Below are 16,662 nucleotides of genomic sequence, written 5' to 3'. Positions count from 1 at the left end.
CTTGTCTGTTGTATACGTAGCTTAATGATTAACTGTGAAAATATAATAGAAAATAGTTTGTGTTTTTCTTTCAACTGCTTGATTTGATTGAAGGGGTTGAAGATAAGTCCTTCTGTGCAAACAAAACATACATGGAACAATTAAGAGACGGGACAGAAAGTGAGCGGTGAGGGTCCCATGCGCGCGCGCGCACACACACGTGTGTGTGTGTGTGTGTGTGTGTGTTCCCCAGTAATGATTGATAGAAATGCAGCAGATTGTTTTAGAGTCAAACAACTCTCTCTCTTTTCGATGTCCCATATTTTTTCAAAAATAGCAGACCTACAAGTTCATAGCGCGCCACTCGGTGGCGCGCTATGAACTTGTAGGTCTGCTATTTTTGAAAAATCGTTAAAAATGTGCTTGAAATCTTTCCGAAAATTGTCATGATTTAGAAAACTTTTTTCTTTTTTTCGACGTCAGGCCTAAATTGGTTAAAACATTTTTTTTATTTAATTCAATCAATTGGTTCAATTTACTGTCGCAACCCTACTGGCATCGGTAGTGATCGATGGGGTTGTGATGGGAAAGCAACATTTCGTCTCCCGTCGGGTGGGGAAAACCTCATATCGTCCCACCGAAAAAAGTTACTTCTCAATTTTACGAAGACTCAAATTCCGAAATCACAATCGGTGAGCTCAAAACGCGACCGCGAAGACTTTGTGCGTCGGTTACTTTTGGACGTTTTCGTGTCGACACTGTAGTATGTTCAAGCAGGGTTCGATAATTTGCGAATAAAAAACACAAAAAGTTGAAATATGGAGATAAGAGGTTCCTGTACAATTTGAGACTCCTTGCAAGTCACCAGAAGACGGAGAGAGTGGTTCACACACACACACACACACACACACACACACACAGGTTCCACAATGGTGGAATGGTCTGAATTCTGAACGCCAATCTGCTTATCAAATCCAAATCCCCCAACACTCTTTCGGGCCTTTTTAACCACTTTGACTTTGCATGCCAAAGGATGAAGTGAGGCATTATTATTATTATATTATTATAACAACTGAGAATTCAGATTTGAAGGGCTGAAAGGTTTTGATACGAGAACCAGTTTGACTCAGCGTGTCTCAGTAAAGCCTCCCCCATGACCCTGAACACAACTCAACAACACTCACCGCAAACAGACAAGACAGACAGACAGACAGACAGACAGACAGACAGACAGGACAAGACAAGACAATACAAAAGGAAGAAAAGGAAAACGGAACGAAATAAGAAAAGAAAACCTAAAAACTTGGTCAGCATGTCGTTTCTTAAAAACTAGACAGGAAGGAAAAGGAGTGATGAAAAAGGATAGAATGTATAGGGTGGTGGTGGTGGTTATTTATCCAACAAACATCCAGGTTGTAGTCGCTAAAGAAGTCTACTTGTCTTTTCAGTTTTTTTGATTCAAGTTTTACTCCTTTATTTTAAAATCTCCTGTCCATCTATCCCGCAACCCCCCCCCCCCCCCCCAACCCCCCCACCCGAGCTGCCCTTCCATCCTCCTCCTCCTCAACCAATCACAGCGTGGCGGGGGGGGAGGGGCAGGCAGTCATTAACAAAAAAAAAAAAAAAAAAAAAAAAAATCCCCCCACCCCCCCGCGATCTCGTCAAATCCGTCGAGTCCTAGAGATTGGTCGGCTGGTCCATTTCTCCCCCCCCCCCCTCCCCCCAAGTTAGCTCGTTAGCTGGTTCTTTTCTCTCTTTTTTTTAAACGTGGGGTCCATTTTCCTGTGTATAGATATAAGTACGTCTGTATATATATATTTATATAAGTGTGTTTTTCGTATGCGCAGCGCGTGTATGTGTATGTGTATGTGTGTGTATGTGTGTATATGTGCGTGCGGTGTGTATGTATGTCGTCAGACTTTAGTGATCTGTGTGTGCTGTTCCTCGTCAAACGGTTCGTTCTCGGGGTCCGAGTCCGTGGTGTCAGAGTAGCGGTAGTGGTCCGGCTCGTTGTCGCTGACGTCGGGCGTGACGGAGGCCGTGCTGCTGGCGGAGGAGTTGGCCCCCTCCTCCACGGTCTTGGTGAAGTAGAGCTTCACCTGGGGGACACACAACACGACCGTTAAAACAGAGTCTGACCCGAGATCAGATTCATACGAGGTTTCCACTGGACACACACACTGGTCTGATTATAACCCATTCTGACCTGAGATCAGATTCTAAAAAATATATATATCAAGTCGTTCTTCGATTTTTCAAAATTGAAAAATAGCAGCTATTTTTCAATAGCTAAATAATAACAATGTTTTAAAAAACACCAAAAAGGTGGTTCCCGCCCCAAAAAATTGATTAAGAGCTCCGCTGGACATTTACCAATTTTGGACTGAGGTCGATTAAAAAAAAAAAGGCTTCTAAATCCTAACAATTCTTCTGAAAAATGTTTCTATGTCAGTGGTGGTGCTCGACCTTTTGCCAATTTGCTAATTTTAGTTTTAGTCAAGTCTCTTGAATAGTTTATTTAGTTTTAGTCGACTAAATCTACAGTTGTACAACGTGCATTTTGGCGGGCCTGGTTTTTTTCCACTTGCTGAAAACAGCCGATCTACAAAACGCGTCGCGAACTAATTGTAAATTTATTTATACTGGATCTCTTGTCCACTAGTCACTTCCTACCATTTTAGTCTAGTTTTTTTTATTTGCCGAGGAAATTGTCAGTATATTTAAAAAACGCAACCGTTAGCTCGCTGGCCATTTGAAACCATTCATTGACTGTGGAGTTTTAAAGACCTAGTGAAATGAAAAATACATTTTTTTTCCCCACACTTTTAGACCATACCTGGAGTCATTATATGGGCATACCTAGCAATGGATGCCCTTGGAAAATATCAATTTTTGTGTAATTTTTATAAAATCACATTTTTAATTACGGTAGGTGTTAGCATCATGTCGTGCTTTAGCTATTGAAAAATAGCAGATCTACAAGCTCATAGCGCGCCACCGAGTGGCGCGCTACGAGCTTGTAGGTCTGCTATTTTCGAAAAATCGAAGAACGACTGACACATAGAAACATGGCTTTTTCAGAAAACCGTCAGGACGTAGAAGACATTTTTTTTTTAGAATCCGATCTCAGGTCAAAATGGGTCTTTAATGGATTAACCCATTCTGACCGGGAACCCGTTTTGGTGTTTAGCATCATGTCATGCTTTAGCTATTGAAAAATAGCAGATCTACAAGCTCATAGCGCGCCACCGAGTGGCGCGCTACGAGCTTGTAGGTCTGCTATTTTTGAAAAATCGAAGAATGACTGACATTTTTTAGAATCTGATCTCAGGTCAGAATGGCTTAATCAGATCAGTGTGTGTCCAGTGGAAACCTGGTATGAATCTGATCTCAGGTCAGAATGGGTTAACCCCCGAGTGGACATCGGTATATACCGCACATACCTTAAAGTTTGGAGAGAAGTATCTGTTGGCTTTATCTTTGTTGGCTTTGTCCAGGTCGTTCTTGGTGAGCGGCAGGATCAGGAAGTCCTTGTCGTTGTTCTCCCCTCCCGGGCCCAGGCTGTGGAACGTCGTCGTCGTTCCGTCGGGTTCCCGGGGCGGCGGCGGCGGCGTTCCGCCGTTCTCCAGCCGGTCGAAGTTCTCCTCGTAGGGCCCGGGGATGAAGAAGGTGTTGACCCAGAAGTGGAACATCTTGTCCTGAAATGGGAGAGAGAAGTTGATTGAAAATCGAGTCAAATGTACTGAACCCATTTAGTCTTCTGAAAGAATATATGTATTCTAAGATTTGTTGCCGCATTTTCACGATTCTTCTTGTAGATCTGCTATTTTTCAAAAGCTAAAGTATAACATAATGCTTGAAACACCGAAAGCACGTGAATATGATGGAATATGATTAGAGCTCACATTTCATACCACACAATAGCCCCCCCTCCCCCCAAAAAGAAATAATAAATTAATCGATATAAATTTTTAATAAATAGATACATATCGTCGAGATATAATATCGATATACGATATATCGTTACATGCCTACTAATAATGCATACCCTGGGGGGAGGGGGGGGGGGGTCCTGTGTCATTAACCCATTCTGAACGGGAACCCATTTTGGGTGTTAGCATCATGTTATGCTTTAGCTGTTGAAAAATAGCAGATCTACAAGCTCATAGCGCGCCACTGAGTGGCGCGCTACGAGCTTGTAGGTCTGCTATTTTTGAAGAACGACTGACTTTTTTTTGTTTTAATCTGATCTCAGGTCCGAATGGGTTGATCAGACCAGTGTGTTGTCCAGTTGGAAACCTCCTATGAATCTGATCTCAGGTCAGAATGGGGTTAAAAAAAAAGAAAAAAAAAGATATATATATATATATATATATATATATATATATATATATATATATATATATATATATATATATTGAGAACCACCGTTACCTTCTTCATCATTTTGTTCTGCTTGTGGAAGAACTCCACTTTGATGTCTCCGCAGACGGGGAGTGGCTGGGGGAAGTCAAAGACCATGTGTTTGTCCTCCCGGCGCGTGTTGGCCGGGTTGGACGTGTGGATCTTGACCTTGAGCTGGTACACCACGAACTGGGGGTCTGCAGCGGGGAGAGAGAAAGGGGGGCACACACAGGGCTTTAGGGTTTTTAGAAGACATGCTATTGGTGCGACTGGCATTAGACCGACAAAACTATACCTCAAACCAGTGTTGTTTTCGTCGACTAAAACCGAGACGGAAAATGTTCGTCGACTACCTTTTTTTCCACTGACAAAAACTGGAATGGAAACTAAATGAAAACTGAGCTATGAAGACTAAAACTAAGACTAAATATACTGACAATTTTGTCGACAAATAAAAACTAGACAAAAATGTTAGGAAGGGACTAGTGGACAAGAGATCCAGTATAAGTCATTTTACACTTGTTTGCATGCTGAAAATAGCAGATCTACAAGCTCACAACGCGTCGCAGGCTCGCAGCGCGACGCGTTGTGAGCTTGTAGATCTGCTATTTTCAGCAAGTGTAAAATCAGTCATTACGACGTACAATAGTTGCCTCTGAAATGTAGTGGAGTAGAAGTGAAAGTACTGGGAATAAAAATACCTCAAAATTGTCCTCAAGTAAATGTACTTAGTTACTTTCCACAACTGAACGTCACACGTCAGCAAACACAACGATGTCAATTTCACACAATCAAAGGAACGAAAAACTGTATAAAAACTGTATACTGTATAAAAACTGTATAAAAACTGTATACTGTATAAAAACTGTATAAAAACTGTATACTGTATAAAAACTGTATATAGGGGATGTCACAATTATTACATCATCACCTTGATCACAAGTTATTTGAGATAATCGCAATTATCTTTGCGCACTATCGCCAATTGTTTCCACGTCGATTTGTTTCTTTTAATAGCAGAAATGGCATATCTACAAGCAACGTGTGCATAGCCTACATGCAGGCCTGGTTTGACCAGATTTAGAAGACATTTTGAAGGTTTTGCTTCTGAAATGCTCCCAATATTTATTTTATAATGGAGAAATCCCGTCATTTAACCCATTCTGACCTGAGATCAGATTCTAAAAAATGTTCTTCTATACATCCCGACGGGTTTTTCTGAAATAGCCATGTTTCCTACGTCGGTCGTTCTTCGATTTTTCAAAAATAGCAGACCCCTGCAAGCTCGTAGATCTGCTATTTTTCAATAGCTATACACCAAAAGGGGTTCCGGCCCCAAAATGGATTAAGATGTACGGTACTGTACACAGTCTCAAAAAAAAGAAAAAAAAAAAAAAAAAAACCTATAAATGAATTTAAACAATATTTCTATAATAGAAAACCGTTACGCCTGGAGATATGTAGGTCACAGACTTACTGCAGTTGCCTCCGGTGAACATCGGAACCGTCTCGAAGACCATCTTGTGGAAGAGCAGAGCGACGGGTCTGTATTCTAGATGGTTCCTCAGCAGGTAGCTGTAGTAGGAGACGTAGCGCCTCTGGCTGGGGATGGTCACGCCCTGCGATGGATTTGATCGACGTTTATTAACAGTTTTAGCAGAATTGCAGTACATTTTACACGAGCACACACTCAATACAAAAAGACGTTAACTGTGAGTGGACGTCACGTGACCCAATTAGGCGTTATACACTTGTTTACAAGAGGGGTCCACCCATGTTCAGTTCATCGAGACATTTAGAGACGTACAATTAGACACTTCTATTATAGTCAAAGAACGGAACGGGATTTCATCATAAAGGAGGTAAAAAGGGGAAAATAAACTTATACAGTGAGGGGGAAAAGGAGGGGGGGGGATTCAGAATTCAACAATACACAGGAGGTTATAGGAAAATATCACCACTTAAATGTTGATACCCAAAATGATACTAATTAGCCCCGTGGACCCCCATTTGAAAAGACATGGACCCCCTAAGAGAAGATTTTTTTACAGACTTTTACAGAAGATTCTCAACCAGTTTAATTCCAAGTACCCCCAGTTTGACACGCATTAGTCTACGGACCCCCCATTTAATGGCATTCCTGTCTCTGGGAGCCCAATTTACATTGTATAATAAATGTTAATTTTACATGTGTGCAAATGGAACCAAATTTGGTTCCATTTGTATACACTCTCAGAGTTACAGACCCATAAGGGTCCATTTGGTTACAAACTGGCTGGGGACCCCCCTGGAACTCCCTCAAGGACCCCTGGGGGTCCCCCGGACCCCACTTTGGGAACCACTGCTTTAACCCATTTAGACCTGAGGACGATTCTATAAATGTCTTCAAAACCCCCGTGATTCTATGTCAGTCGTTCTCAAACATTTTCATGTCAAGGACGCCCCAAAAATATATGTAATTATCCACCGACCCCCCCCATCTGAAAATATGTTATTCCAGGCAGGGACCCCCCCCCCCCCCAGAAGCAAAGATTTGAGTTAAAAACGTTTGCTGTGAAAGAATATATATTCAAAGATTTGCGCCACATTTTCACGTTTTCTTTCCAAAAAATAATAAATCTACAAGCTCATAGTGCGGCACTCGGTGCCGCACTATGAGCTTGTTAGATCTGCTATTTCCCCCAATAGCTGAAGTATAACATAATGCTTAAAACACCAAAAGGGTCATTATGTTATAGCTATTGAAAAATAGCAGATCTACAAGCTCATAGCGCGCCGCCAACCGAGTGGCGCGCTATACGAGCTCGCAGGTCTGCTATTTTTCGAAAAATCGGAACAGGCCGATATAGAAACATAGCTTTTTTTTATCAGAAAACTGTCATTTTTTTTCTCAGGTCAAATTGGGGTAAGAACTTATTTTTTTATTTTTTACAAAACGTGTTATCATTAAGTTATATAGCTTTTGAAAAATAGCAGATCTACAAGCTCGTATAGCGCGCCAACCGAGTGGCGCGCTATATACGAGCTTGTATAGGTCTGCTATATTTCAGCTGTATATCAGTATACCTTCTTGTCCCGGGTGCGGACCTCCCCGTAGAAGTCCAGCGCCTCCTGGGCGTTGATGAACTTGCCGCGGTGCAGCAGGTAGGCACAGATCATGACGCCCGTGCGGCCCTTGCCCGCCTTGCAGTGGATGGCCGCCACGTGGCTCTCGTCCTCCGAGAGCCAGTGGTCCAGGTCCTCGCAGAACGGGCGGATCAGCTCCAGCTGCGGCGGGTTGTGGTCCTCGAACGGATACTGGGCCACTGGGGTGGTTAAGGGGGGAGGAGATCAGACCTGAGATCAGATTCTATGAATGTCTTCTTCTACATTCCTGACAGTTTTCTTGAAAAAGCTGTTGTTTCTATGTGTCGGTGGTTCTTGGGATTTTTTTTCAAAAATAGCAGACCTACAAGCTCGTATAGAGCGCCACTCGGGGGGGCGCGTTATGAGCTTGTAGATCTGCTGTTTTTGCAAAAGGGAGGGAGAGACGAGGAGAGGGAGGGGGGTGGACAGTTTATTGGGATTTCTCTGTAACCACTTAACTAACCCATTCTTCTGACCTGAGATCAGATTCTATAAATGTCTTCTTCTACATTCCTGACAGCTTTCTGATGAAAAAGCTGTGTTTCTATATGTCAGTGGTTCTTGGATTTTTTTCAAAAATAGCGACACTGTGCTCGCTCAGCTGTGTGTGTGTGTGTGTGTGTGTGTGTGTGTGTGTGTGTGTGGACAGACACACACACACGCGCGCGCGCTTTTGGTGGATAAATGTCTGTTTCGGGACGAAGAGAACCAGTAAACCGAGGAAGCCAACGTAAACATAAAAGCCCTATTCCATACTTTGTCTCGCAAGGAATAGCCCGATGTGCAACAAAGCACACAATGAGACACATTGTGTGACCTCGTTCATCGGCTATTTCAGCCTATAATAATGACACGCCCCCAAAACAACTAAAATAGAGCTCAATGATAACAGGAGACTAGGGAACAACGCATGGAAAGTAACCCTCGTAGCGGTCTAATGTCCAAAACTGTTACTGTTCAAGATTCAAATTCAATAAATGGCAAAAGCAGCAGAACGGGGGAAAAAAAAGAAAAACATTATATTTGTGGCCCTGGGGGGCCGTCTGCAGTGATGTCATCTTACCTCGACAGCTGAACTTGGTTGCGTCATAATGCCGCTCCGCACAACTGTAGACACACACACACACACACACACACACACAGAGAAAGGAACGGTCAAACAGGTTAGCTAACAAGACAGCTACTGATAACCAGCCAGTAAAAACAATGACTGCTGTTCAAATGGCGCAACATACATTACATACACGACCATAAATACATCCGAGACAGTCAAGTCATAAAATGGATGAGACATGTGATATCACAAAGACACACGCAAAATGAATCTGATATATATATATATATATATATATGATATTTTGACTTTTAACCACCTGGATGGACAGGACAGTACTTACAGATTATAGATCTTGTAATGATTTTTATGTTTAGAGTCCAGAAACCTGAGAAACAAGACAAAGAGAATAAAATATTTATTTCTTCTACGACACTTCAGTAGTTACTGGTGTTACAGTTTGTATTACAGGCGTTTTGGTGTTATTCTTTAGCTGTTGAAAAAAATTGCAGATCTACAAGCTCGTAGCGCGCCACCGAGTGGCGCGCTACGAGCTTGTAGGTCTGCTATTTTTGAAAGAAATCGACTGACACACAGAAACATAGCTTTTTTTTCAGAACACTGTCATTTTTCAAACAGACCATTTTTAGAATCTGATCTCAGGTCAGAATGGGGGTAAATCGAGATTAATCTCTGTTGAACTTGTGACTCTGTATCAAAACTCACACATTGAGGTCGGGGAGAGGTCATAGGCAATCCATACTAGGTCTGTCTATCTCACACACACACACACACACACACACTCTCTCTCTCTCTCTTACCGGACTACGTCGTCGATGTTGTTTCTGTAGACACCTTCTAGCCGCTCAGCAGGGAAGCCCATGGCAATGATGTTAGGATAGATGTCTACACACACGGTGTTAAGGAAAACGCACACAAACACAGTCACACACACACACACACAGTCTCACACACACACACCCACACACACACCGTGTTCCACTTAGCGCCGCACAATACTACATGCTGGTGATATCTGTTTGATGAAGGCCTGACATCATCTTCAATCTCTCCTCCTCCTCCTCCTCATGATATTATCCCATTCTGAACGGGAACCCATTTTGGTGTTAGCATCATGTCATGCTTTAGCTATTGAAAAATAGCAGATCTACAAGCTCATAGCGCGCCACCGAGTGGCGCGCTACGAGCTTGTAGGTCTGCTATTTTTTGAAAAATCGAAGAACGACTGACATTTTTAGAATCTGATCTCAGGTCAGAATGGGTTAATCAGACCTAGTGTGTGTCCAGTGGAAACCTCGTATGAATCTGATCTCAGGTCAGAATGGGTTATACGCTGAAAAAGAGCACTTTTGACAGTGCTTTTTGTCTCGGTGCTCCGTGAGATCCTTCTATCTCTCCATCTCCCTCTCTCTCTCTCTCTCTCTCTCGACCACACAATGATTTAATTATACATACCAAAATGACCTATTTAGTCGTGCCACCCCCCCCCCCCCCCCCCACTCAGCACTGCAGCATGGCGCGGCCGTGGGCGCACACTATCTCTACCACACACACACACACACACACACAAATATAGCGTCACTCACTCACGCGCACACACACACACAAACTTGCCCTGGTAAGTAACCAAGCGGTCACAAGTTTAATGTCCCTTAAAAAGCCAATACGTTCCATCCACCACCACCACACTATTAGCCTGGCATGCGGCATTGCACAGACCAATACACACAATAATAATAATACGCAAATTCAATTAGTTTCTCTGGCTGGATTCGTCTGGTTTGTAGACCGGGGCTGGATGTAAAACTATAGCAGATGATGACGACGTCGATAAATGAGAAAGTTAAGTGTCGTCTTCGCGACGTCTACGCGAACACAAAAGGGCCTCGTATCGATTCTCCTCCGGTTGCTATATAGGAGTAGCAGGAGGAGGTGGTTCCTGTGGTCAAAAAAGGGCCAGATAGGAGATAGGGCCAAATAGCAGATCTACAACCTCATAGCGCGCCACCGAGTGGCGCACTACGAGCTTGTAGGTCTGCTATTTTTTGAAAAATCGAAGAGCGACTGACATTTTTTTAGAATCTGATCTCAGGTCAGAATGGGTTATAATCAGACCAGTGTGTGTCCCAGTGGAAACCTCGTATGAATCAGATCTCAAGTGTCAGAATGGGTTAAAATGTGTTATTGCTCGAATATATCGTTGACATTTGGTTTGCGCTGTGTAAAACCTCTCATCTCCAAATAACTCAACACCCTACTTGAAAGCGTCAAAAGTAGCAGATCTGATTTTTTTTTAATTTTCCACCTGACGGGCGATGTATAATATCATGGCATTTAGACCAATCAGAATATTATGCACCTTGAACTCATCTCTTCACTGTTACACAAAGAACAAGAACAAGAGCATTCATTGTACACAACCCAACCGGCTCAACAGAGGAACAATAAAACCACAATTAAATACCGTACGTCCAAAGATATGACAGATAATAAGAGCAACTAACTTCACCAAAAAGCATTAGCAATAATTACAATATTAAGCAGAATCACCATGAATGTCATTTTTACCCATTGTGATTATCATGACCATCCCTGGACATTTTTGGGGAAAAAAATATGTATTTATTTTAGCCACTCTTTTTTGTTTTTATGATCGATTAGCCCTAAATTGCCACAGACCCAGTGAACTAAAGTATGACCGTCACATAGTGCACCAAAAATGACTACGGTTATAGGATGAACCCGTGACCTTTTTGGGCGCGGGCCAGTCATGTAGCCAGCCGCCTAGCCCGGGTTAAGAGACTTACTGGTTTTCAATACAAATCGTCCTTTGTTCGGGTTTCCCCAAAGGATGCATTCAAAAACACACTTCAAGCAACCCGTTGGCTTGAAAGTCTCGGTCGGGGTGGAAACCAGTCATTATTATGTCCCAAAAACTGTTACTTTTCAGGGACATTTCAAGAGCAGCAAGATCTAACAAGGTAAAAATGCGGTCGCGAGCTTGCCATTTTTGTTTTTAATATGCATCGTTTCATTTTTTTTTTCCTTTTCCAGCACCTAGGTGTCCCGTTCAGATATTTCTGTAGTCAAATCCTCTAACTTATGTGTATTACAAATGCAACCAAATGTCCCTGTATTGGTCCAATTTAGTTACAGTTTGATGTAGTTCCAAATATCGATATTGATTTTGAAGCCATGATATCGGCTCAGCCCTACTCTCTCCCCTTGTCGGGAGCAAACTGAGACAGGCACAGGGAGGTGTTGTAGCAGCAGGCTCTTAATAAGACTACAGTAACCTTTGGTCGCACTGCTCTGTCCTTCCTAGAAAGGACCGACCATTCCTAGAAAAGAAAAAGAAAAAAAAAAAAAGTTGCCGTTGCGTAACAGGCAGCAAAGCTCGGTTACAGTGCATCACCGAGCCACCGATACACATTAGGAGTACGGTACGCACACTGCATGTACAGTATATGCACACCAACACAGCACAGATTCATCGGTTATATATACACACACTTCCTCTTCTCTTACAAGCACACACACACGCGCGCGCACACACACACAGAGGCACCCCGCAAATGACCTGCTGCTGCTCTCGAAGGGAGGCAGTAAAAAAAAACCTACTGAAACAAACGCTTTTCGATGAACACAACGGCTGCGTTTTTCACAGACAAGAGTTTGAAATTAAACATGAACATGTTTGTGACAGAGGGGCTCATTATCTTCATATTCTATCTCTTGAGGGGGCTCATTTACCTTATATCTCTCTCTATATTTCTTTTTTTTCCCCCCAAATCTTTATCACACAATTTTGTAACTTATTTTTTTCACCCAGTGTCAATCCTCTAATGTAATAACCCTGGGCTCTACACTCCCTCTGCCAACCCGGGGAGAGCAACGGACTGACCTCATACTTCCCTCTATGCATGAGGAGTCCATTCAGTCCAAACAGCTTCTTTTCACCTGACAGGGGGGGGGGGGAGTTTCCCCCGGTTGGACGTAGCGCGTGGAAGGAACACGTTATTCCAACCAGTTCCTTTCCCCCTCCATCAGGCGCCCCGGCTGGCCAGGGGGAGGCAGTTTAGAGACCAGGATTACTGCATGTTTTTGTGAGGGGACCTACTCTAGAGGACATGGGGGGGGGGGGGGGGGGGGGGGACATGCAAACTCCACACACAAATTACAGATGACACGGAGGAGAGAACACACACCCAGCGCCCCCTGCGGGAATCGAACCCAGTACCGACTGCGCCACCGTGTCCCCCCCATCTCTCTCTCTCTCTCTCTCTCTCTCTCTCTCATTAAATGCATCTTTAAAATGATAGATCAGCAGGTTCAAGACTCAACACATTCTCAGATATTCAGCTGATGGACATTTTTGCCAAAAGGGACATTTTGGGATCGCAGACCATTGTTTTATGGGTCACGACTAGTAATCGTACTTCTTTGAAAACATTTTTGAACACAAATTAATTAATTTTCCACAAATCTAACATCCAATGAAAAAAGAATATATTATATATTAAAAAAAAAGAAAAAAACTTGAGCAATAGTGAAAATGGCAAATCTACAGGCTTGTAGATCTGCCATTTCCACTATTAAACAGGGCTATTAAATATATTTTTTTGTACGTTTAGGTCACAGGGGAGACACCTCATGTATCATTTGGGGGTCTCGAGCTGAAAGGTTTGGGAACTCGGGCACTATAGTGTCGCTCTGATGAAGCCTTCTCCTGGCCATAGAAAAGGCAGAATTGAGAGAATACAATGATCTAGTCTGGTGGGGTTTGATCCATTGCACACAGACAGGTGGATTTGTCATGACAATGTGTGTGTGTTCCCGTTCCCCCCCCACACCATCACTACAGCATAAACTATTAACCCATTCTGACCTGAGATCAGATTCATACGAGGTTTCCACTGGACATACACACTGGTCTGATTAACCCATTCTGACCTGAGATCAGATTCTAAAAATGTCAGTCGTCCTTCGATTTTTCAAAAATAGCAGACCTATTGAGCTTGTAGATCTGCTATTTTTCAATAGCTAAAAGCATAACATGATGCTAGCACCAAAATGGGTTCCCGTTCAGAATGGGTTAAGATCCATTTGCCAGTTCCCAATATTGCGAGTGGCGAGGCCAATATGGAAATCAATGCCACCTAGTCCGATTAGCAACTACCCAACCAAAACACAGCCAAGACATTACAACACACACACACACACACACACACACACACACACACACACACACACACACACACACACACACACACACACACACACACACACAGTGAACTCACTGAACTAAGCTGATCCACATGACAACTAGATGCCAAGTGCACATTTCCAAATACAAATATCAACTATGGTGATATCCATCCAGCCATCCATCCATCTTCCACCACTTATGATGATACTGTATATAGCACTATTCAATCTTTCAAGTTCATTCACTGCTCATTCCAAGAAGGTAGTGCAGGGGCAGGCCTGCCCTGCCTGCAGGGTAGGTAATATTAGTCAAACTAGACGACACTACAGTAGGTTCTATCGTCTTGCACCTTGGATTTAAGCGTTATTCATATATAGTCTGGATTTTCGGTGGTGGGGTGACCACCGAACTACAACATGACGTCACTGAGCCGCGGTGAAGAGCAAACCACCGCCACCGCCCCCCCCCCCCCCCCCCCCCCCTGTTTTTACTCACCACACCGCTCAACATTATTTCATCTCCGGTGGTCACCTCACCACCGGAGCGGTGGTCACCCCAACCACAGAAAATCCAGACTATGAATGAGCCTTTAGTAGTTTCGTTTAATCATGGGTTTGCTTTGAACCAAATCGGTATGTTAGACCAGTGGTTCTCTGGTCATTACATTTCAATGACCCTCGATACAACTCTGAGAGTTACTTACTTAACTGACCGGTAAGGGTCGACTTGGAAGCAGCCCGAGGAAGCCAAGAGCGTCCCTGACCCCACTTTGTGGCGGTAAACGAATGTTAACACAATATTACTACTAGCTAGTCTGCTAAGTATGGTTGGAGGTGGTCTCCCCAGTCCCCACTCTTCTACTGAGAGTTGGAGGTGGTCTACCCCGGTCCCCACTCTGAGAAATCTAGACCTTGGTGTCGGAAAGTATTTAAGGTTAGACAGACACCAATGCTTAATAACGTTATTTGAAGCAGATGGCAGGCACACAGGATTAGACAATTAGATGGGCCACCGTCTTCATTGTAGCTCAGACACCGTTGCAAATACCTAGACATAAATCTTGCGGATTTCCAGTTTTAATGTGTTGGAGCTTGTGCACAGCTGATGTAGTGCCAACAGACTGTCACATTGCTTTGCTTGCTTGCCAGCTGACCATAATCACCTAAATATTCTCAAACACAACCGTACAATCCCTCAAAACTATGATCTAATATGACAGATAAAGTCTGACCATTATTTGAAATGTGCAATATAGCGGTAGATAATATGCAGGTTACCATTATATATATATATATATATATATATATATATATATAAAACATCATGTCTGTTTTCACATTTGCCAGGGGTCTAAATTAATTTCAGTAAATTCACACACCATACTAATGGGAGGTACACAGTACAATATATCAAAAACATATCACATGCATCAATGTGCATCTCTTGAGACTGTAGAGATTTAACCAAATGGACGGTCTGGGCCCATTTGGTTCCATTATATTGCACACTCTCATGAGTTAAAATTTACCCTGAGGATTTTACTGTGTACTATGTCACCACTCTCCACTAAGAACACTAATGATCAAAATGAAACTATATAAAGTAAAGTTCCGACTTGGTAGTTATATAGTGATTAAAAACGTTTTAACCATCTAGCAGCTAACACAGGCTAAAGCAATCCAGGCAGGTTGTAGAACACAGTAGAACTTAATATAAAAAAAGGATACAGGTGAGATCCAGGTCGAAGCCGTCCTCCTGGTACCTCCTCTTGTTGCGGCTCACTATCTCCTTGATGATGGCAGCCATGTCGGCGCCTCAAGGCTCTGATAAAGGTCCGAAAAATGACGAGCAGGTTCCCAATGTCTGTGTGCTTCAACCCTGGAGGCTAACTGTCAGTGCTAGCCCGCAGCTAGCTAGCCAGCTAGCCGAGCTAGCCGCTAATGGTCCTTACCCCTTTTTCCAATATCCACCAGCGCTGGTTTAAAACGTTCTAAACGGGTTGCTTCGTTCGTTATTAAAATATCGACTGCGTAAATTAATGCAAACTTAAACGGTTTCCCTTGTTTTTTGTAGTTGTTGTATCCTCCAACACTGTTGCGGTGTCATATATAGGTGCGCTGCTATGCTAGCCGGTGTGCCAGTGGACAGGCGGCCGGCCCTCGGTGCCTTCTCGGCGGTCAGAGATGAAAGGCGAAGTCGCCCCCCTCCTCCTCCTCCTCGTCCTCCTCCTCCTTCTCCAGGCCCGGGTCGCTGCTCTCCTCCTCGGCTCGCGACAAAACCGTCCACCGTGGTCTCGCTCGGGAGAACTGCTGTCCGGCCGTCCGGACGTGGTGGTGTCGGTGCAAAGCAGACGTTCCTCCGGGTTCCCGGCTCCGCCAGAGACGCCGTGGTTAAATCCAGTGGAAGCGGAGAGAGAATCTCTCCTTTTGCCTTGGAGTGAAAAAAAAAATAAGACGACTGGCGACTGACAGAGGCGCGACAAGGCGCACGCTGCTGAGGGAAAATGATACTTCCGGTTGCTTACTTCACAATAATCTACTACTACTACTATGGCAGTGGTTCCCAAACCTTTTCATGTCATGGACCCCCAAATTGACACTAATCAGCCCACCCACGGACCCCCATTTGAAGAGATATGCCAGGGACCCCCACAAGAGAAGATTTTTACGGCTCTAGCAGTGATTCTCAACCAGTTTAGTTTCAAAGACCCCAGTTTTACATGCTTTTATAGGCTATGGACCCCCATTTAATGGCATTTCTATCTCTGGGACCCCAATTTATATTGTAAAATCAATGTTAATTTAACTCTGAGAGTGTACAAAAGAGTTACAGACCCATAAGGGTCCATTTGGTTACAAACTCATTTAGC

At 43.4% G+C, this 16,662-nt stretch overlaps 1 protein-coding gene across 1 annotated transcript; it reads right to left on the bottom strand.

Moving 5' to 3' along the window:
• Positions 1-1,713: 1,713 nt before the first annotated feature.
• Positions 1,714-16,252, bottom strand: ptenb (phosphatase and tensin homolog B). The gene is made up of 9 exons (XM_080789433.1): positions 15,521-16,252; positions 9,385-9,469; positions 8,907-8,951; positions 8,573-8,616; positions 7,450-7,688; positions 5,861-6,002; positions 4,414-4,580; positions 3,423-3,677; positions 1,714-2,078 (listed from the first exon to the last, which is right to left on the bottom strand). The coding sequence occupies exons 1-9, from the start codon at positions 15,597-15,599 to the stop codon at positions 1,893-1,895; spliced, it is 1,242 nt and encodes a 413-aa protein (XP_080645559.1). The 5' UTR covers positions 15,600-16,252; the 3' UTR covers positions 1,714-1,892.
• Positions 16,253-16,662: the final 410 nt, after the last annotated feature.

Source organism: Protomyctophum bolini, assembly GCF_963924005.1.
Source record: "Protomyctophum bolini genome assembly, chromosome: 18".
NCBI classification, from domain to species: domain Eukaryota; kingdom Metazoa; phylum Chordata; class Actinopteri; order Myctophiformes; family Myctophidae; genus Protomyctophum; species Protomyctophum bolini.
This window is presented reverse-complemented; position numbering and strand designations above follow the sequence as displayed.